We start from the raw sequence: 22,290 nt of genomic DNA on the forward strand, positions 1-22,290 counted from the left end.
AATGCTAAGATTCGAGGCGTCTCTATTTTTATAGATTCCTCAGTTACTTTTATACAACAGGATATTATCTCTGATCCGAATGGTAGATTTTTATTGGTTAGTGGTTTACTATTTAATAAAAAAGTAGTTTTGGTTAATGTTTATGCTCCTAATATGGATTGTCCGGAATTTTATAAATCATTGTTTGATCAGTTTCCGAATTTGAACGAGTTTTCATTGATTTGGGGCGGAGATCTTAATACCTGTTTATTTCCAGCTTTGGACCGTTCGGCTCCTTTACGGACTTTACCTAATAAATCTGCAAATTTGATTAATTTTTTCCTTTCTGATTCTGGGTCGACGGATATTTGGCGTTTTCTGCATCCTCAGGAAAAAGATTTTTCCTTTTTTTCACATGTTCATCATTCCTATTCAAGAATTGATTATTTTTTTATTGATTCTCGTCTCATTCCTTCAGTGATTAAATGTGATTATGATTCTATAACCATTTCGGATCATGCTCCACTTAAGCTTTCTATTAAAATTATGGCCAATATACCAAACAATAGACAATGGCGTTTTAATTCGCTGTTGCTTCAGGACTCGGACTTTGTTAATTTTATGAATGAACAGATTGAGCTTTTTTTTATAATTAACCATACAGAAGATATTTCGGTTAACACTCTTTGGGACACTTTTAAAGCCTATATTCGGGGTCAGATTATTTCGTATTCCGTTGCTTTGAGGAAGAAACAGAAGCAGGAGGAGATGGCAATTGTGGACAAGATTAAAGAAATTGATAAGAAATATGTTATGGCTCCTTCTGAGGAGCTATACAAACAAAGAACTGAACTCCAAATGGAACACAGTTTACTACTCTCGTCCTCGATTGTAAACCAATTAAAGAAAACAAGAAGTGATTTTTATGTTCACAGTGATAAAATTGGCAAGTTGCTGGCTAATCAATTGAAATCTAATTATGTTAAATCTCAAATCAATCAGATTTATAACCAAAATGATCGATTGATATTGGATCATGTGGGGATTAATCAAACCTTTTGTGATTTTTATTCTTCTTTATATCAATCGGAGTCTCCTCGAGATTCTAAATATATGAATGATTTTTTAGATAAGTTAGACTTTCCTCAGATTTCACAGGATATGTCTTCTTTATTAGATACTTCCATTACAATGGATGAGATTAAGAATGTTATTTTTTCTATGAATCTGGGGAAAGCTCCTGGCCCTGATGGGTTTACCGTTGAATTTTATAAATGTTTTGCTTCTTTATTGATTCCTTGGCTCTATAAGGTTTTTGAGGCTTCTTTGAAACTTGGTAAACTTCCGGAATCTTTTAATAGAGCATCAATTTCTTTAATACTAAAGAAGGATAAAGACCCTGCTCAATGTGCATCTTATAGACCAATATCTTTATTAAATGTTGATTCTAAAGTTTTTTCTAAGTTATTAGCAAATAGACTAGAAAAAGTACTTCCTTCTATTATTTCGGAAGACCAAACGGGTTTTATTAAAGGTCGTTACTCTTTTTATAATATTCGTACATTGTTAAATATCGTTTATACTCCCTCACAAAATGTTCCTGAGTGTGTTATTTCTTTAGATGCCGAGAAAGCTTTTGATAGAGTAGAATGGCCTTATTTATTTAAGGTGCTTGAAATGTTTAATTTTAGCCTGAAATTTATATCCTGGATTAAACTGTTATATCACTCCCCTGTAGCCTCGGTTCGTACTAACTCTTTAAACTCACCTTTTTTTCCTCTCTTTCGTGGTACTCGACAAGGCTGTCCTCTTAGTCCCCTATTATTTGATATTGCATTAGAACCTCTTGCAATTGCTATTCGAGAATCTTCAAATATTACTGGGATAACTCGGGGATTAAAGTCCCATAAATTATCACTCTATGCTGATGATTTACTTTTATATATTTCTAATCCTGAGAGATCTATTCCTGCTGTTTTAGAGTTATTAGCACAATTTGGTCTTTTCTCAGGTTATAAATTAAATCTTAGTAAGAGTGAACTTTTTCCGATTAATAAACATCTTCCCTTATATTATAAATTTCCATTTAAATTGATTAATAATTACCTTTCATATCTTGGGATTAAAATTACTTGTAAACATAAAGATTTATTTAAGACTAACTTTTTACCATTAATAGACCATATTACTCAACTTTCATCTAAATGGTTTCCTTTATATTTAACTTTGATTGGTCGTATTAATGCAGTTAAGATGTTTTTTTTGCCAAAATTTTTATATGTGTTTCAGGCATTACCAATTTTCGTTCCTAAATCTTTTTTTGATAAAGTCGACTCTAAAATTTCTTCATTTATTTGGCAGAATAAGAATCCGAGACTGGGTAAAATACATTTACAGAAAGCTAAGAGAGATGGAGGTTTAGCATTACCTAACTTTAGATTTTATTATTGGGGGCTATTAATATTCGACATATGAAATTTTGGTTACTTGACCGGGATATACTATCTATTCCTAAATGGGTAGCATTGGAATTACAATCTGTTCAGGGTTATACACTTGGTTCTATTTTAGGTTCATCTCTTCCTTTTGATTCGAAACGCCTTAAGCAGGTCTCTAACCCGATCGTTAAATATGCTTTGCGTATTTGGTTTCAATTCAGAAAATTTTTTGATCTTAATCAATTCGGGTTAGCGATTCCTATTTTAGGTAACATATTTTTTCCTCCCTCTTTTACGGATCGCGCTTTTCAAACTTGGAAGACTAAGGGTATTTTACGGTTTTTGGATTTATTTTTAGATGGTTCCCTTATGTCTTTTGAACAATTATCTAATAAATATAACCTATCAAGAATACATTTTTTTAGATATTTACAAGTTAGAAATTTTCTAAGTACTATACTTCCTTCCTTTCCAATGCTTCCTCCTATATATATTTTAGATTCGATAATTAACCTTAATCCATGTCAGAAAGGTGCATCGGCTATGATTTATAATATTATTATGAAACTCAGGAAAGCTCCATTTGATAAGATTAGGGTAGATTGGGAACAGGAATTGGGGCTTACCATTTCTGTGGATGATTGGGGGCAGATTTTACAATTAGTTAATACTTCCTCTATTTGTGCTAAACATTCCCTAATTCAATTTAAAGTGGTGCATAGAGCACATATGTCCAAAGATAAGTTAGCGCGTTTTTACTCGCATATTAATCCTTTCTGTGATAGATGTTCGGGGCAGATAGCCTCTTTAACTCATATGTTTTGGTCTTGCCCTACTTTGGAAACTTTTTGGAGAGATATTTTCAATATTATTTCTAAGGTATTAAATATAGATATCTCTCCTCACCCTATTACTGCTATCTTTGGACTACCTAAAATTTCTAGTAATCTTTCCCCTTCAGCCCGTAGAATGATTGCATTTCTTACTTTAATGGCGAAAAGATGTATTTTACAACATTGGAAAGAGCTTAATGCTCCAACTACCTTTTTTTGGTTTTCTCAGACGATTTTATGTTTGAATCTGGAGAAAATTAGAAGTAACCTTTATGATTCTTCATTTAAATTTGAACAGATTTGGGGACCTTTTATTCGATATTTTCATTTAATGTAATATTTACCCTTCTTGTTTTTTTTCACTGTTTTAATGGAGGTCGGGATTGAGGACGTGATTTTAAGTTTAACTCTGTTTGGTTTCAAGTTAGCCCATTGCTTTGCTTTGCTTTTAGTTAGTTGCACGGTGGGTTTTTTTTGGGGGTTTTTTTTTTCTTTTTTTCCATTGATATATATAAAATCTAGTATACTATTATGTTATCTTGGTTTCTTATGCTTAAATTACATTGTTTGTAGTATTTTCTTTTTGGTATTGTTACCTTTTGGAATTTTATTATACTTTAACATTGTATTAATGTTTATATGGCTTACCTTTTTTGTATACTTACTCAATAAAAAGATTTAAAAAGAAAAAAAAGAAAATGGTTTTCTTCTGTGTTTATTCCAGACATTTAAATGCTTGACCGACAAGGTTGGGATTGGATCACTAACTCCTGTGGAATTTCTTGCCAACAAGCGCCGAATGTTTCTGCAAAAGGATGTTCCTCTTCAGCCCTTGAAGGTAACTGATTCTATATACCGTAGGAAGCAGGAGTCCATTTGGCCCAGTTCACAAACTGTCTCTATCATGGCCTCCTTCACAAACCTTAGCGGAACATGGGGCCTGTTGAGTTTCTTGTTCACTCGCTGGCAGTGTTGGGATTGATAGGTGAGGCGGCATCTGTAGGAAGAGGTACAGTCGACGTTTCAGGCCGAGACCCTTTGTTAGGACTGTTCCTGAAGAAGGGTCTCGGCCCGAAACGTCGACTGTACCTCTTCCTATAGATGCTACCTAGCCTGCTGCGTTCACCAGCAACTTTTATGTGTGTTGCTCCCCATCCCTATTGAAATTCCAGCATCTGCAGATTTCCTCGTGTTGGGATCGATTGTGTTTTAACGTTCTCTTTTCACTGGTGGTAAACCCTGGGGAGAAGGTTATTTCTGACCTTGCTCATCCCTGTTGGCCGGAACCCTGGGCCCAGGAATCTTTGCAATTCTGCTGGGGTATCGAAAGGCCAGTGTCTGCATGCCTGCATCCATATCCCAGTCTGAGTCTGCTGGAGGCTAAACAATATGGCCTGTCTTGGGGGCGTTAGAGGACTTTGCGTGTGTGGGGAGGGGGAGTATGGGAGGAGCAATGGGTCTTGTTTTCCTACTGTTCCTTGTGTTCTGTGTTGTTCTGCTGAGCATTGTGGGCATGCTGTGTTGGCACCAAATTGCGTGGTGGCACTTGCGGGCAGTACACCCTTAGGAGTGTTGATTGTTGGCACAGATGACGCATTGCATTGTATCTTTTGATGTACATGTGATAAGTATAACACCCTGGTTAAGATTTTACTGCCATGGGGTAGTTCATTTAATGGCTTTCTGTAGAAGCAGTGTGTTCTGCTGGTAGTGTTTGGGTTACCCATTAAAGGTGAGGGGTTGTAATGTTCAGTTTAGCAATGTCTGATCAGCCAGATAGGATGGTGGAATTGGGAGACGGCCTAGAGAAAGCTGGGTGGAGAGGTTTTTGTGACGGACACTGGGGTGGGTCGTGGCCTTTTTACCAGGAGAAGAAAATTGAGAGAACCGGCTGCAGGATTTGAGCCAACTGGAATGTATGATTCAGTGTGGTGTTCTGGGCAGGGTGGGTGTCTGCAGCCCAGATGAAATGCTGATTAGAGTTTTAAGTTTGGTTTCAGTATCGGAGAAAGTTTCACTCAGGAACGGCATTTTTACCAAACAGCGGGCAAAGATGTCATTTTGGTTCAGACTAGCAATGATGTGATGGGAGTGGATCTGCCGGGTACGATTGAGGCATCTGGAGCAGTGGGACCGCTGGCCATCCATACATGTAGAGAAGAGGGCATTGTAGGCAGGGGATGCTGATGACGCATCCTTCTCCAGTGACTGTAATGTCGAGTTTCCCTGTGAGAAAACCAGGAGAGACAATCTCCTGGATCTGGACAGCTGACAGCCAAGTCATTCACCTTTGGTGATTCCCCAGTTCCTAAGGTTTGGAAAAGGAGACTGACAGAAGATGTTAAAGTTCGAAGATGTCTTTTCTACTGACTAGTTTGATCTGGGTTGTTCTAAGAGTACTTGCCATACCATCTGAGTGACAGGACACCCCTTTCAGAGAAAGGTCTTGAGGGTTAGCGCCAGCGGGGGTGGAGGAGGTTCGGCAGCATCTGCAGAAACTGAAGGAAGCTGGGATTATCACAGAGTCAGAGAGCTCCTGTACGCCACCCATAGTGGTGGTGAGGAGGAAGAATGGGGAGGTACAAATGTGTGTTAACTATCGGACACTGAACCGACGTACAGTCCTTGACCAAGATACTGTTCTACATTTCGAGGATGTACTGGTTTGCTTGAGGGGAGCAAATTGGTTCAGTGTGTTGAGCCTATAGAGTGGGTATTTTCAGATACCCATGAATAAAGCTGACAAAGAGAGGATGACATTCATATGTCCACTTGGATTCTTTTAATTTGAACCTTGAAATGTCTTTGGACTGAGCATTGATCACATTCGAAATGAGTTAGGCACGTTGCTGTGGGTCACGGATAAATAGCTCAGATATGGAAGACACATTAAAGTTGCTGATGAACGCAGCCAGCCAGGCAGCATCTCTAGGAAGAGGTACAGTGGACGTTTCGGGCCGAGGCTCTGTCAGGACTGAGTCTGACAAGCATCTGCAGAATTCCTCGTGTTTACAGATATGGAAGAGATGTTTTTTTCTAAACAAAATTTATCTTTAAACAAAAATGTGATTTCTGCAAGAGTTTAATTTGTTTTTGTTATTGGTGTAATTCGGTTCATTCAACTACATTTCTTAATTACCAGGCTGAGATTTGAACTTGTTTCTCTCGATCATAGTCCACTCCCCTTGAATGCCAGTCCAGGCCCTTACCCACCATCCTATTGGGTTGCCACTGAAACTTGCCTTTGTATTGGTGATTTCTGCGTTGAGACTTGAATTTATTACTAGTTTTCTGAAAGTGATGATTCAATTGCAACGTGCGGTGCAGTGGCTGTAAACTAGTGGGTTACTCTTCAGAGGCCTAGACAATTTAACGATGTGAGTCTTGTTCTCATAGTGGTAGCTGGCAACCTTAAATTTAGGTGATTAAAATTAATCTTGTGATAACAGATTGTTCTGTAATGGTGACTAGTGGATTGTTAAAACGAGTAAAATCCCAATTACTTTACCCATGTCTCTCTGGGTATGAAATTTGCCAGCCTTGGTCTGATGTGTGACTCCAGATCCTTTAACATGGTCGTTGACTTTTGCATGTCCTCCTTGATTCACGGGCAATGCCAGCAACATCCTGAACAAATCACAAATACAAATTAATTCCAGTTTAACACTGCATGGTACCAGTTATGTCTTGACCTTCCTCCGTTCAAGTGGCACAGTAGCATAATCACTTTACAGCACAACCGTTAAGATCGGTTCAATTTCTGCCACTGTCAGGAGTTCATATGTTATCTGCATAACTATGTGGGCTTCTGAGTGCTCCGGTTTCCTCCCACGTTCCAAAGACCTACAAACCAGGGTTTGTAAATTGTGGATGTTGCTGTGTTGGTGCCAGAAGCAACATTTTGCAGGCTGCCTCTATCTAGCACAATCCTTGGACTGTGTTGGCTATTGATGCAAACTTCACTAGTTTCAATGTACCTGTGACAAACAAGTCTAATCTGTTTGAAATGGCCTAACAAAACACTGTGCAAGAGCCTGTGGCATCTCCCTTCCTCTCTCAAACGTGATTCTTTTTTTTAAATTTGCTATCACAAAGCTAACTCCTTCCTACAAAATGTGTTTGACTAGTACTGTGTAATTTGACTAATAATAGAAAATTGTGTATAATATTCATGCATTGAAAATGAAATTGATAAGTTTGATTTCTTTATAAAATTCCCACGGTAACTATGAATAGAAGAACACGGACTGTTGGGACCAACCTCTTCGGGATAACAAAGAAGTCAGTGCAATGATTAAGAGCTGGTTCATCAAGCAATCATCTCAAGAGCTCTTCCTCTGCGGTAAGTCTTTACTTACCATTAGTAAGATTTTATTTACCTCCATAATTTAAGTATTAAAATTTGACAACTCAGTTACCTGATTTGTATTGTGGCTGATTTTCAGTTCATTTGTGTTTAAGGTTTTCTTTGGAATGGGAGTGGCCATTACTGTTGTCACGCAGACTGGGTTGTAAGGGGAATCACAGAAAGGGAATGTTAACGCTAGAAATCTGAAATCAGTTTTTTAAAAAAAGCACAATTGTTCATACACCATCGGAAACAGAAAGGTTAAAGCCAGTCAGCCAAACCCTGATGAGCTCTGCAGGGAGGTTCTGCAAGTTAATGGTTCTGGTTTTCTGTGTAATTCTGACTATTATGTTACAGGATTATGGGTTGTGTGGGTCAGGGAGAGGGACTTGATCTCAAATATTAGTGGCCACTTTTATTAGGTACAGGAGTGGAACCTGGTGTGGCTTTCTGTTGTAGCCCATCCATTTCAAGGTTCAACATGTTATAGGTTCAGATGCTCTTCTGTACACCACTGGGGTATTGCGAGGTTATTTGAGTTACTGTTGCCTTCCTGTCAGCTTGAGCCAGTCTCTCATAAATAAGGTGTATTCACTGGCTGCCTTTTGTTTTCACACCATTCTCTGTAAACTCCAGAGACTGTTGGAGATCAGCTTCTGAGACACATAAACCACCCAGTCTGGCACAACAATCATTCCACAAAGTCACTTAGATGACATTTTTTCCTCATTCTGAAGTTTGGTCTGAATTGATATTTGTAGTAACAAGCAGGTGTGTATGTTTAAGATGCCAACTTCTGGTCATTTCTACTCCCTGCCTCCTGTTCCCATTCTGGCTCTCCTCCAACCCCGTCTCTTCTCACCTCCCTCTGATGCCCCACCACCTTTCTCCCATTGTCCATTCTCCTCCAATCAGATTATTACTACTACAGCCTTTTACCTCTTTCCACCTATCACCTCCAACTTCTTACTTCATCTCCCTCCCCCTCATGTGGTTTCACCTATCATCTGCCAGCTTATAATCCTTCCCCTACCCCCACTTTTTCTTCCCCCTTCTTTTCCAATCCTGATGAAGGGGCTTGGCCTGAAATGTCAACTGCTCATTTTTCTCTATGGATGTTGCCTAGCCTGTTTGAGTTCCTCCAGTATTTTGTGTTTGTTGCTCTGGGTTTCCAGCATCTGTTGAATCTCTTGTATAAATAGTGTTTGTTAAATGATGAGAGAGTGCGTAATGTTGAAAGGACCAAAGTAAATCTTTTTCTTGTTGTACGCAGGTCACTGAAACAACATTAAGATACAGCAAGAGATTAAGAAGGCAATTAGTCTGTTGTCCTTGGGTTATTGTGCGTGGAGTGAAAATGCCATACTGTAATTCTGTAGGCTCTTGATGTACCACACTAGGAGTATTGTATACAGTTTTAACATCTACGTGAAATGCTGTTGTAGAAAATCATCAGAGATCCTCACCACCCAAGCCGTGCTCTTTTCTTGCTGCTGCCATCAGGTAGAAGGTACAGGTGCCTCAGGACTTGCACCATCAGGTCCAAGAACAATTACTCCCCTCAACCATCAGGCTCTTGAACAGAAGAGGTTAACTACATTCATTTGCCCATCCATTGAGATGTTCCCACAACCAATGATCTCGCTTTAAGAACTCTTGTTATTTCATATTCTCATTTATTGCTATTTATTTATATTTGCACACTTTGTCTTCTGCACTCTGGTTGATCTTTCATTTGATCCTGTTATAGTTACTATTCTGTAGATTTACCGAGTAAAGTGAATCTCAGGGTTGTATGTAGTACTGTGATAATAAAATTTACTTTGAACTTGGCTAAGAAAGAATATACTTGCCGTGGGGAGGAGTCCAGTGAGGTTTCACTGGACTGTTCCTAGGGATGTGGATTTTCCTTCTGGGCAGAGGTGATGTAGGCTAGGTCCATAATTCCCTAGACTGAAACTTGCAACTGGGAGGATGCTAATCTTAGCAGAGAGGTTTGGAAGGAAAGCTCACAGTAAGTTCAAGTTTATTGACATTCAACTGTACACACATAGATAGCTAAATGAAAGTGTTCTGGAACCAAGATGCAAAACATAGTATACGTATCATAAATGTAGGGGATAGTATGTTTATTACTGAGTTGTGGAGATGTTACTTCACATGAAAGCTGGTGAATAATTGGGATTCTGTACTCTCTGATCTGGGGTTCCATGTTTGATTTTTGGAGATTAGGGGAATTGAAGAATATAGAGATGATACAGGAAAATGATGCTGACTAGAAGATTACCTGTGATCTTTGCTGAATAACAAAACAGGCTAGTGGTGAAAGTCCTGCTTCTCTTTCTTGTGTGACCCACTTCACACTTCCAGCTTGAAATGCATCTTATTATCGGTGAAGTGTCGTGCCTGTAGGTTCTGCGACATTTACTCCGCTACGTGCTGAACTGAGGCTATGGCCTGCTCCAGGTTTCCTGTCTGAGGACTCACTTTCATTCTGCTATTTGCTTTTAATATATGCACTATTTGTGTTTTCCTCTCTGCACATTGGGTGTTGGTTTTTTTTTGTGGCTGCTTGTAAGGAGACAAATCTCAAGGTTTTATAATGTATACATACTTCGATAATAAATGTACTTCGAATTCAATAAATCTACATTCACATCAATTTTTTTGAGTGCTTACTTCGAACATATTTGAGATTGAAGCAACACTTGTGAAATAGGAAGTCTTATGTTCTTTTGATAAGACAGTGCTGTTATTATGGTTTATGCAATTGTACTTGAATATATCAATCATTGTGAATGAGTTCCCTGACCTGCTACTCATTTAATTTGATAGAACAAATTGCCGTTAAGTCCAGGAATGGATTGACAATTGACCTGAACTTGTATCTCCAGCATTTGGAACATTTATTTCTCTGCCTTGGCACAAGTTTGAGGGTTTCTGATCTGCTTAAGAGTTAGATGAGGCAGGTATCTTGATGTATCCTAGCCTGTGGTTCTTGTATACACAATGTTGATGAAGGTATGAAAGTAATCTTGAACACGTAGTTCGTTGGCTGAGTCAAAGGTGGTGACAAATCACTACATAGGAGAGAGATTGAAAATCTGGTTGAGTTGTATCACAACCTCTCAACATCAGCAAAATCAAGGAGCTGATTGACTATGGGAGGAAGAAACCGAAGGTCGGTGAGCCAGTCCGCATTAGGGGATGGGAAGTGGAGAGCGTCAATAACGTGAAACTCCTTAATGTTATCATATCGGGGGATCTGCCTCAAGAACAGCACATAAAGTGCCATTACAAAGAAGGCACGACCACACTCTACTATCTTAGAAATTTGCACAGATTTGGCACGTCATCTAAAACTTCGAGTGCATGCTATCTGTAGAATATTTTTGCCTCCACATTATCTTAACTTTTGCCTCACTGCAATGTCCTCAAGATCACAGAAACAGACATTCTATATGCACAGTGAGGAGCATCCTAACTGATTACATCACAACCTAGTATGGAACCACGAACAGAAAAGTGGATACAGCCCAGTCTGTCACAGGAAAAACCCTCCTAATCATTGAGCCCATTAACAAGGTGCACTGCCATAAGGAAGCAGCATGCATCATCAAGGACCCCCACCAGCCAGGTCATGCTCTTTTCTCATTGCTCTTATTGGGGTGGGGCCTTAGACCCCACACCACCAGGTTCAGGAACTGCTATTACCCTTCAACAATCAGGCTCTTCAACCAGCGTGGATATCTTCACTCACTTCAACACCAAACTGATTGCACAACCTGTGGGCTCACTTTCAAAGTTTCATCAACTGATGTTCTCAGTATTTACTTATTTTGTACAATTTTATCTTCTGCATATAGGCTGTTTCTCGTTTTTCATTGATTTTATTGTCTTTCTCTGTTCTACAATGAACCGCTGCAAGAAAACAAATCTCTGTTGAATATGGTGTCATAAATGTACTTTGATAATAAATTAACTTTAAACTTTTGAAATAGAAAGAGTAAATGAAGTCTCAGAATGTGGATCTGCAAAGTGGAGCTCTGAACCTCATTGGTTGCCATTTTACAGTGCTTACGTTTGACCTGTGTTCGTCTGTTCACCAGGTACAAGCAACCTGACTGGCTATAAAGTTAAGGTGTATGACTTGAAAACTTCTACCCATTGGTGTCCAGCCACAGTGACTCATCACAATTTAACAACTGGTTTGGTGCAGATCAGAAATGAGCAGGTAATAAAGATCTTTACTGCCCTCTAAAATTTGAGCGACAGTTTTATTTGTCCTCTAAAGATGGTTGAATTTAAAATTTAGGCTCCTGAAACAAATTGGCATGCATTTAAGACTGTTGAACATCACCACCAAGCCAAACCATATCCTGACTTCAGATGGTATTTGAATGCAGTTTGCATGATCTCCCTGTGAGCGGGTGGGTTTCCCTGGCACTCCTGTTCCCTCATACTTCCTACAGATGTGCGGTCTGGTTAGTTGGCTGTTGTAAAAACTGACTCCAGTGTTGATGGTGGCCGGAGACCTGGAGGAAGAGGTGGGCACTTTAGAGATATTGAGTGAATAGAACTGATTGGAATGCTCTGAGCTAGCTAGCATAGTGAGAGAGTTGAATGGCCTCCTGTGAAGAAATATAACAAAAGTATGGTGCTCTGTTAATTTTTTTCGGAGAGTGTTGGTGGCTAGTTAGTATTAGGTACATATTCCAGTAAGATTGCATGCTGTATTCCTTCTTGAAATGCACTTCCAGAACAGTCAAGGAAGCACAATTCTATAAATTGCATGTTTAGTCCAAGAAAAGATGAACTCCCAGGAGTTGAAAGTTATCCAGGTTGGTAATTGTGTGCAGAAATGCCTTCATTTGACTTGGCACACCCAAAATGCTGGAGGAACTCGGCAGGTCAGGCTGCATCTATGGAGGAGAATAAAGAGCTGGTGTGTCTGGCCAGCTTCCCTCATCAGGACTGGAAAGGAAGTGGAAAGAAGTCAGTATAAGGAGATGGCGGGGAGGGGGGAGGGGAATGAAGTGAGAAGCCAGGAGGTGATAGGTGGAAAAGGTAAAGGGCTGAAGTAGAAGGTGTCTGATAGTAAAATATGGATCATTCCTGGCTTAACTCTGTAGTTGTACTCCACTGTCTTTAAACTAACCTGTGTGCTAATGAAGCTGTATAGTCGTCCCTGAACCTTCTTGTTAATTCATTCTCCATGCCCTGCAGGACTGACCCTTTAACAGATGCTCAAACTGAAGTCTTTTAACTTATTTTCTTCTTCAGTGGCAACCTGCTTTGTGCAAATCTTCCTTGAGCTTTGCCCTGGAGTAAACTGGTGAATTGTTTTATTATTGTCACGTGCACTCAGATGCAGTGAAAAACTTGTCTTGCAGCCAAACAGAACAATTCATTACAACAATGCATTCAGCTGGTGCAAGGTAAAACCATGAGAGTGTGTAATGAAGTGGTACAGTGCAGATAGATAGCAAGGTGCAAGGTCACAGTGAGGTAGATTGTGAGGTCAATGTCCATTCATACTAGGGAGCTATTCAGTCATCTTATCACAGCAGAGTAAACTTTTTGCAACATTGGTAGCTCAGGTTGGCTATTTGGAAGTTTGGTTGGTTGCCAAGCTTGGCAAAATGTTTGCAGAAGTTTCAGCTGTGGTCAAGAAGCCATCATTAGTGCGCTGTTGGTGCTGTCTCATTAGAATGCTGGCTCATGTACTCCTCCGGCGTCCAGATGGATACTTATTAGACGTTGTGATCTGGTTGACTGATTGAAAATATTATGAACAGTTCAGTAGTAGCAGATTCTGATTCCAAAGAGTGGAACCTCCTTGAGCATGCTGGTCCTGTGTTTTCAAGCTTTTGCAGCGTCTGTCCGACGGGAACAGGGTGAAGAGAGAGTGTATGGAGCGGGTGGGACCTTTCATTGTACCTGCTGCTTTATTGAGGCAGCCAGAAGTGCAGACAATACTGAAGTTGCAGAACTTTTGTTTTTGTTTGACTGTTGCAGTTGCAGGAGACGCAAGTTGTTGACCCAGCTCTGATTCACATGGCGTTCCTTAATGAAGAGGATGTTGAGGCGCTGACCAAGGTAGAAATAGAATCTGGTGAGTTTCAGTCATCTTCTCACTACCTGTTTTTCTCCTAACCAATCTCTAGGGAGCTGGATTATCTTAGGGCAGAGAATTGGACCTCTTGGTTAATGGTAAGGGTGCATGGCATAAATAAAGGTTTTAGGGGATGAGCACAGTTGTGAAAGTTAACAGGGAACAAACTAACGGACGGTCTCGAGCTGAAACATGATCCCTGATTCTCCTGTGCAGTGTTTCCGGCATTTTTATGTTTTTGGAAGTGTTTGTTCAATTTTAATTAGCAGCCAACTTGTAGTGTTACCCTACAGTCCTACCTCTTGTGTTTCCCTCGAAAGTTGGCATTGCAAGTTCAAGGTCACTTAAAGGTAATCAGACTGTTAAGATCTTACTAGAGTCATAGAAAAGTATAGCACAGAAACAGGCCCTTCTGCCCATCTTGTCTGTGGCAAGACATTGAAACTGCCTACTCCCATCGACTTGCACCAGGACCATAGCCCTCCATACCCTTGTACCTATCCAAACTTCTCTTAAATGTTGAAATTGAGCTCGCGTGCAACAGACTCTCTCAACCCTCTGAGTGAAGAAATTTCCCCTCGTTCCCTTAAACTTTTCACCTTTCACCCTTACCCTGTGACCTTTGGTAGTCCCATTCAACCTCAGTGGAAAAAGCCTGCTTGCATTTACCATAACCCTCATAATTTTATATAGCCATATCAAATCTCCTCTCAATCTTCTACGCTCCATGAAATAAAGACGTAACCTATTCAATCTAGAGATCTAACTTACTTCAGAAAGGGTTAAGTAGTCTGTAATTGTCTTTCATGTGGAAAGGCTTGTGGTTAAGGAACAGACTGAGCCAGGTGCAGAGGTTGGGAGGCCAGTGGCTGACTTGGTGGGTTGAAAGGTGCACCCCTGTCCTCCTCAACCCCCTCCTCTTAAAACCCGCCACCTTTAAGAAAAGGAATCCATCAGGTATCAAGCAGCATATTCTGTGAGCCAACTAATGCAGAGTTGTGCAACCCATAATAACTTAGTGGGGTTGAATCCAAGTCTCTGATTTCAGTGCTGAATACATTTTCTAGACTTCCAAAGAAAAAGCACTAAAAGTTGCAGATGAAGGTGGATATTTTGATTAAATCTTTATATTTGCCTTGAGGCAGGCACAGCTCCTAGTTTGTGGGGTTAACCAGTGACCTTAGTTCATGTCCATAAGATATGGGAGCAAAATCAGGTCATTTGGCCTATTGATTCTGCACTACCAATCATTCATGGCTAATTTATTTTCTTCACATTCAATCTCATTCTCCTGCCGTCTCCCCCAACCAATCAAAAACCCCTCAATTCCTGCCTTGAGTACATCCGCTGTCCTCTGTAGCAGCAAATTCCACAGATTCACCAGCATCTGGCTGAAAAATGTCTTCCTCATCTCAGTTCTAAAAGAATATCCCTTCATATCCATTTTATCCTGGGCCTTTCAGTATTCAGCAGGCTTTAAGAAAATTACCAACCCTCCCTCCATTCTTTTGAACTCTACTGAGTACAGGCCTAAGGTCATCAACTGTTCCCGAGTCTGTGCTGTTAAACAGCAAAGAAGCATGTTCTCAGAGTTGGATTCTTTAGTGTTTGGCTCTGTGCACTAATTTCATGTGTCTTAAATGCAGATACATCCACAAAAGCACATTGTACAAAAAGGAAGTCTACTAAGGTCCAGGAAGACAATCTAACCAAAAGGGTGAAGAGTGTGCCAGAGGCCAAGAACGAGTACTGCAGGAAGGAGCACATCCCTGCAGCGAATGCTGCTCGGCACAGCAGTGGTCAGTTGGCCCTCTCTGATCTGGCAGCACTAACGGAGCAGCAGGGCAAGGAGGTGCAACAATCTCTGGAATCGGGAGCTTGCCCTAAAAATGACCTCCTTGCAAAGGAAGTCCCTGAAGATACAAATGTTCCAGCTCCTCAGAAGCCAAGGCCTTCGTCTGGGTTTAACAATAGCTGGAGTAGCTTTAATCTGGCTTTCTCGACTCTGGATAACGGGCGGACGGTAGTGGTGGAGGATAAAGTCCAGCCCAGGAGTAGCCTTCGCACAACCCTTCGAGATGCTGTTCCATCAGTGAATGCAGCTCCTGGGGCCTCAAACCTTCAGAAACCTCGGTCTGTCTTCACACTTTCAAGTAAAGAAACAACGATCTGCTCTCCTTTCGAAGTAAGGCATATCTTATTTCAGATCTGTTCTTTTCTTGCTAACAGTCAGTGCGCATAATATCAATTTATTTTGAGCACAAGAGACTGCAGATGCTGGGAATTTTGAGGAACACACAGACACAAAATGCTGGAGAAACGCAGCAGGTTGGGCAGCATTGTTGAAGGGAGGAGGTGGAAGCACACCGTGCAGTATATGGGAACTGGGTTGGTGGCAGTGGATGGGAGATCTCCAGTCAATGAGGTTGGTGATCATGTGGGAGACGTCTGGTGCTTAGCACAATTTCTGTTGAGCTTGGTTGTGAGGCATGGGGCATGGATATCCAAGGAAAGAAATCTGTGGTACCTTCATATTCTTTTGACTAGAAAGAGGCCATTTGGACCATTACATCTATACTAACCCTCAGAATATTTCCACTTGCTCCATTACCCACCTCCCTCGACTTCCTTGTTATCTATTCTCTTTCACGTGGCGATCGATTCCTCCCATTTTCTTCTGCTGTCCACCTACACAAAGGGTAATTTCCAGTTGCCTATTCATCTACCCGCTCATCTTTAGGCTGCGGACAGAAAGTGGAGAGAGCCAGTGTGGTCACGGGAAACATGCGAACTCTGTACTCGAATGCCCAAGGTGCTCTTGGCCACACCTGCAGGACCCATTGGTGTGGCCGACTTTCCACAGACAATAGATGATGCTAGGAATGTCCGCATCCTGTAACTGCAAATTAATGGAAAAAATCTATGAACATTTTTATGATTTTGGAGCAAGTTGCTACTTAGCTTTGCCAACTAATAAAATGGTGGCCTTTCAGTTAGACATTTAAATACAGCACGGTAACAGGTCCTTTGGCCCAACAACCCGATGCCACCCAGTTACACCCCTGTGGCCAATTAATCAACTGACCTGTATGTCTTTAGAACATGGGAAGAAACCGGAGCACCCGGAGGAAATGCATTCAGTTACAGGCAGCTGATCTGATCGGAATCTCAGCTCCTTTGTTCTGTCTGTCTGTAGTAACCTTTCACCGCCTCACTTTTCCAGTTCCCATCTTTGAAATATTCCAAGTATTGACTTTGAGTAAAGAGTTTTGAAGACTCGTGACTCCCTGAGAAGAAAACTGTCTTGTCTCTGTATTCATTGGACATCCTCTTCAAACAGTACTAAAATCTCCCACAGGAGGAAATGTACACTTACTAAACTCCAGCAGATACAAACCAAAACTGGATGATCGTGCCTCATAATAGAACCTGATTTCTGATATTACTGTAGTTAACCACTTACGAGCTGTTTCCAACACATTAACATCTTCCCTTGAATAAGGAATTGAATTTACTTCAGTATTTGCATCCTTCATATACATGAGAAGTAAAAATCTTTCACATGGCAATATGCAATTATAGTAATTGATAATAAATAGTATGTACAACAGGACAGTCAATATAACATAGAAATACAATTGTATCAGTGTCAATTAATCAGTTTGATGGCCTGGTGGAAGTTTCCTGGAGCCTGTTGATCCTAGCTTTTCTTTTTTTTTAATTTTATTTTTATTTGGATAAGGAATTCACAAGTATCATGTATTTTTTTTCACATGTATAACCTTTTCCATTTTTTATATGTATAAAACTGTAATTATTTATACGTTCTTAAGTACACATTGAGATGATATAAAAAGAAATTAGACACTTAGATAATTATGTACAGTAGAAATTCTAATCTATTAGGCTAAGTAATGGTGTTAATTGTTAAGGAAAGTAGTAATAATAGTGGATTAGTAATAGTTTCCATACATCTCTTCTGGATCACTTCTTCTGGTCCAAAATGTTGTGTGTAAACCTATGTAACAACCATTATAGGTGTTTATATCCTAACTTGTTCATGCTTGCTCCTGCCCCCAATCATAATTATCCGATCCCTATGTACTTATTTACTTAATGTGATCGTTTTTTATCCCTTATCCAAATCTTTTCCTTTACTTGTATTCTCTATTTTCCAAACAAAAAAAAGACAAAAACAATAAACATTTAGACTAGGGGTGCTTACATTAGCAATATTACTGTGTTGATGAGAAGGGCAGTATAAATCATTAGGAGAGTCATCTAAAGTCTGCTCGCATTGGGGTTATATATTCAATCCATTTATTCCAGATTTGATAAAATTTTTCTTTTTGAATTCTCAGGGAGTAAGTCAACTTTTCCATTTTAAATATTTCCAAGATAATTTTGTGCCAATCTTCTAATGTAGGTGGTATTGGATTTAGCCGCTTTCTAGTTTGTATTTCTTACTTGCCGCTAAAAGGGCCTGCAGCAACTTTATGTCTTCCTTCTGTTCAAGAAACAATACATGCCCCAAATAGAGCGTCTCGAAGTTCAGAGGTATCTGGGTCCTAAGTACCTTAACCAATGTTCTATGAATACCTTACCAATATAGACTTAATTTAAGACAATCCCAGAAAACATGCAAATGATTTGCCTCCTTGGAGCCACATCTTCTCCAACACGTCACGTTTGTATCTTTATATTTTTCCTGATATGGGGTCTTAAAGTATCTTATAATATTTTTTCCAACAATGTTCTCTCCAAGTCAAAGAATTAGTCGAAGACCACTGAAAGCTGCATATTTTCCCCCAAGCCTCCTCTGAAAGTACCAACCCTGCTTCTTTCTCCCACTTCTCCTTAATATACAATGTGTTTACATTTTTAGCATGGGAGAGTGCATTATATAATCGAGAAACTGATTTACTAGGTATTGAACCGCAAGCCGAATTAAGAATCTTGAAAAATTCTAATTCTACTGTTGATAGGTCTGTATATCTACAACTCTGGTTAACATAGTTTCGTACTTGAAGGTACCTAAAAAAAAAAGTCATTGTGTCCTAGGCCATGTTTGTCCTGCAGGATTTGGAAACTTTGTAATACTCTTTTAAGTATAAATGAGAGGTAGGTTATAAGACCTTTCTTTATCCATAGTTTGAATCTTTTATCTCCTCTGTTGGGAAGGAATTCGGTATCATATGCACACCATCTGAAGAGTTTTAGCATGTTATTAATTCCACATGAATTAACCACCTTCTGCCATATTTTTAATGTAAGATTTATCCAACTGTTTTTAAATTTTTCCAATTGGGCCATCAATCCTTTGTCAGCTATTGAGGCCTGTAGAGGAAAACTGTCAACCAATCTAAATTCTATTTCCTTCCATCTAGCCTTATATTCCCTATTACACCAATATAACAGAGGGGTTATCTGTGAGGCATAAAAATAATTTCTCAGACAAGGAAGAACCATACCTCCTCCTTCCTTCCCTAACTGTAAGGTGTTATATTGAATTCTAGGTTTCTTTCCTTGCCAAATGAAGCGGGAAATCCATTTGTCCCATTCCCTGAATTGATTATCATCCACCTCCACAGGTAAAGTACGGAAAAGATACAGTAACCGAGGAAGAATATTCATTTTTATAGTATTTATCCTTGAATTTAAACTTAAAAAGGGGATAAGATTCCATCTATGCATATCTGCTTTTATCTCTGAGATTAATGGCCCATAATTTACCTGTGACAGCGTTGAAAGATCCTTCGGCAGGGTTATTCCTCAATATTTTAATGATTTAGCTTCCCACTTAAGATCATATGTATTCTGCAATTTTTTGGATGGTGTATAATTTAGGGACATAACCTGCGTTTTCTTTACATTTATTTTATAACCTGATATTATCCCAAAGTCATCCAACAATGTAAACAATCCTATAAATGCTTTTTCTGGTTCACTCAGATAGACTGAAACATCATCTGCGAATAACGCCACTTTCTGTTCAATCCCTGCCACCTTGATACCTCTTACAATTTCGCTTTGTCTTATTAGTTGGGCAAGCGGTTCAATATATAGCCCAAAAAGGAGAGGAGAAATTGGGCATCCCTGTCCAGTGCCTCTCTCTAAAATAAAGGAGTCAGAGAGGTCCCCATTTATCTTAATTCGAGCTATAGGGCTGTCATATAGAGTCTGGATTACTTTAATAAACTTTTCTTAAAAGCCGAATCTTCCTAACACTGTATAGGAATGCCCAACTAACCGAATCAAAAGCTTTCTCAGCGTCTAATCCTACTACCATTGTCTCTGTCTCATTCTTATTAACCTGTTCTAATATATGTAGAGTTCTCCTTATGTTGTCCTGTGTTTGTCTTTGTTGAATAAATCCAGTCTGGTCTAAATGGATTAGGCCAGGTAAGAGCTTTTCCAATCTGCATGCTAATATAGATGTAAGTAGTTTGTAATCTAAATTAAGAACACTAATTGGCCGATAATTGCCACCTTCCAGTTTATCTTTACCCTCTTTAGGAATAACTGAAATAATCGCTTCTCTCCAGGAAGGTGGAGTTTCTCTTCTCTGTAAGATCCAATTAAAGGTGTTAAGTAGTAATGGGGCTAACTGTGACTTCAGGGATTTGTACCACTCTGAGGTAAACCCATCTGAACCCGGGGACTTCCCAGCCTTTAACCTAGAGATGGCCACATTCAGTTCTTTGGCAGTTACTGGTTCTAATAGAGTTTCATTTTGTAAATCTGGAAGTTTAGGTAGATCTAAAGAATTCAATAAACTATCTATATAGGGTTCATTGGAGGCCCGGGGTTGGGAGTACAGCTCTCGATAATATGTTTCAAGACTCTCTTGAATTTTCCCTATTGTACTCTCCACAAGCTTTGTCTTTGGATTCTTTATTTTATGAATTGTATTGTCTGCTTGTTGTTTTCATAATTTATATGCTAGTAATCTAGCTGATTTACCTCCTACTTCATAATTCTTTTGTCTCGGGTAAAGAAAATTTCTTTGAGTTTCCAACGTATAGATATCGTCAATTTCACTTTGCAATTTCCTAATTTCCTCTTTTAAATTTGAATTACTTTTGTTGCTATCTACAACTTGAAGTTGTTTTAATTTTCCTTGAAGGTCTGCTAATTTTTGTGCATTGATTTTTTTCATGTGAGTGGTAATGGAAATAATTTTCCCTCTCAGTACAGCTTTCAATGTATCCCATAAGATCACTGGTGATGTTTCTCCCATGTCATTAAGGTCTAGATATTCTTTGATTTCTCCCCTTAATCTCTCCATTACTTTCGGGTTATTGAGTATATGTGAGTTTAGCCTCCATAGTGTTTTCCTCATTTTCCTTTCCAGGATTAGAGACATAGAGACTGGGCTATGATCCGACAGATCAATTGTTGCAATATTACAGTTTTTTATCCTGAGTCTATCTGTATTAAAGATAAAGAAATAGTCTATCCTTGAATAGGCTGAATGAGGGAAAGAGTAATGTGTATAATCTTTACTAGTGGGGTGTAATTCCCTCCACACATCTATAATTCCCAACTTCTCCATCAATAAATTCATTTTCCGAGTCAGAGGTTTATTCTGAGTAACTATTCTTGAAGAATCTAATACAGGATTTAATCTAATATTAAAATCCCCTCCACAAATTACTACCCCTTGAGAACTGACCATTAGGTCAAAAATGTTTCTATAAAATGACCATTCACTACCTGGAGGAGCATAAACATTCAGCAGTGTTATTTCTGTACCTTCTATTCTTCCTGTAATTTTTACAAATCTTCCATCTTTGTCTTTAGTCTCTGAAATATGTTCATAATTAAGAGTACTTGATATTAAAGTAGCTACCCCTCTTTTGCGGCTCAATTTATATGATGAATAAAATACATGCTTAAAGCCCATTCTTTTTAATTTTCCATGTTCAGATTGGCTCATGTGTTTCCTGGAAGAAAGCTATTTGTGCCCTCTCTTTTTTCAATTTAGACATAATCTTATTTCTTTTAATTGGATTCAAAACCCCATTAATATTATAGGAAATTATTTTTACCAATTCCATTTGCATTTTTCTCTAGTAGAAAAAAAACATTCTCCTTTTCTAACCAAACAGTAAGCAATCCCTTCTCAACAGTAAACCAAAACATATAACCACACCCTAGACATTTTTGAACGTATAACATTTGAAAGTTTTTCCAGACTTCCCACAGTGAGGCCTGAGCACCGACCCGCCTCAGTTCAGAGGGATAACCTCTATCTTCACCCTGTGTTAGAGGGCCCTCAGCAGTTTGAATAATCATAGAGAATTTTCTCCTATTTATGTCTTGACCATATTGCTATCATTCAAGTTATTCCGTCTAGTTTATTTTCAGATACCAGCTTTCATTTTACCTTAAGTCAGAATTGCTCTTTTCAGTCATTTCTCTTAATTAGTCTGTATTCTCTGTACATTCGTGTCTGAATATTTGCAGCTTTTCCTTGTAGTTTGACACTCTGGTTCGTGTGGAGCGTCCTTGCCCCACTGACTGCCAGGACTTCTGCCAAATCCTCTCTAGTAGCGACTCCGGTTGGGTGATAAC

The 22,290-nt window shown here is 39.3% G+C and overlaps 1 protein-coding gene across 2 annotated transcripts in view; it reads left to right on the plus strand.

The window, feature by feature from the left end:
- Positions 1-22,290, plus strand: part of LOC134345811 (lysine-specific demethylase 3A-like) — a 90,383-nt gene that overhangs the window by 10,823 nt on the left and 57,270 nt on the right. For both annotated transcript variants that reach the window (XM_063047066.1, XM_063047065.1), the window contains exons 3-7: positions 3,975-4,088; positions 7,487-7,592; positions 11,708-11,832; positions 13,617-13,713; positions 15,360-15,898. In XM_063047066.1, the coding sequence (XP_062903136.1) occupies positions 4,050-4,088; positions 7,487-7,592; positions 11,708-11,832; positions 13,617-13,713; positions 15,360-15,898 (906 nt within the window). In that variant the 5' untranslated portion in view covers positions 3,975-4,049. The remainder of the gene's footprint in view (positions 1-3,974; positions 4,089-7,486; positions 7,593-11,707; positions 11,833-13,616; positions 13,714-15,359; positions 15,899-22,290) is intronic.

Source organism: Mobula hypostoma, chromosome 4 (assembly GCF_963921235.1).
Source record: "Mobula hypostoma chromosome 4, sMobHyp1.1, whole genome shotgun sequence".
Taxonomy (NCBI): Eukaryota; Metazoa; Chordata; class Chondrichthyes; order Myliobatiformes; family Myliobatidae; genus Mobula; species Mobula hypostoma.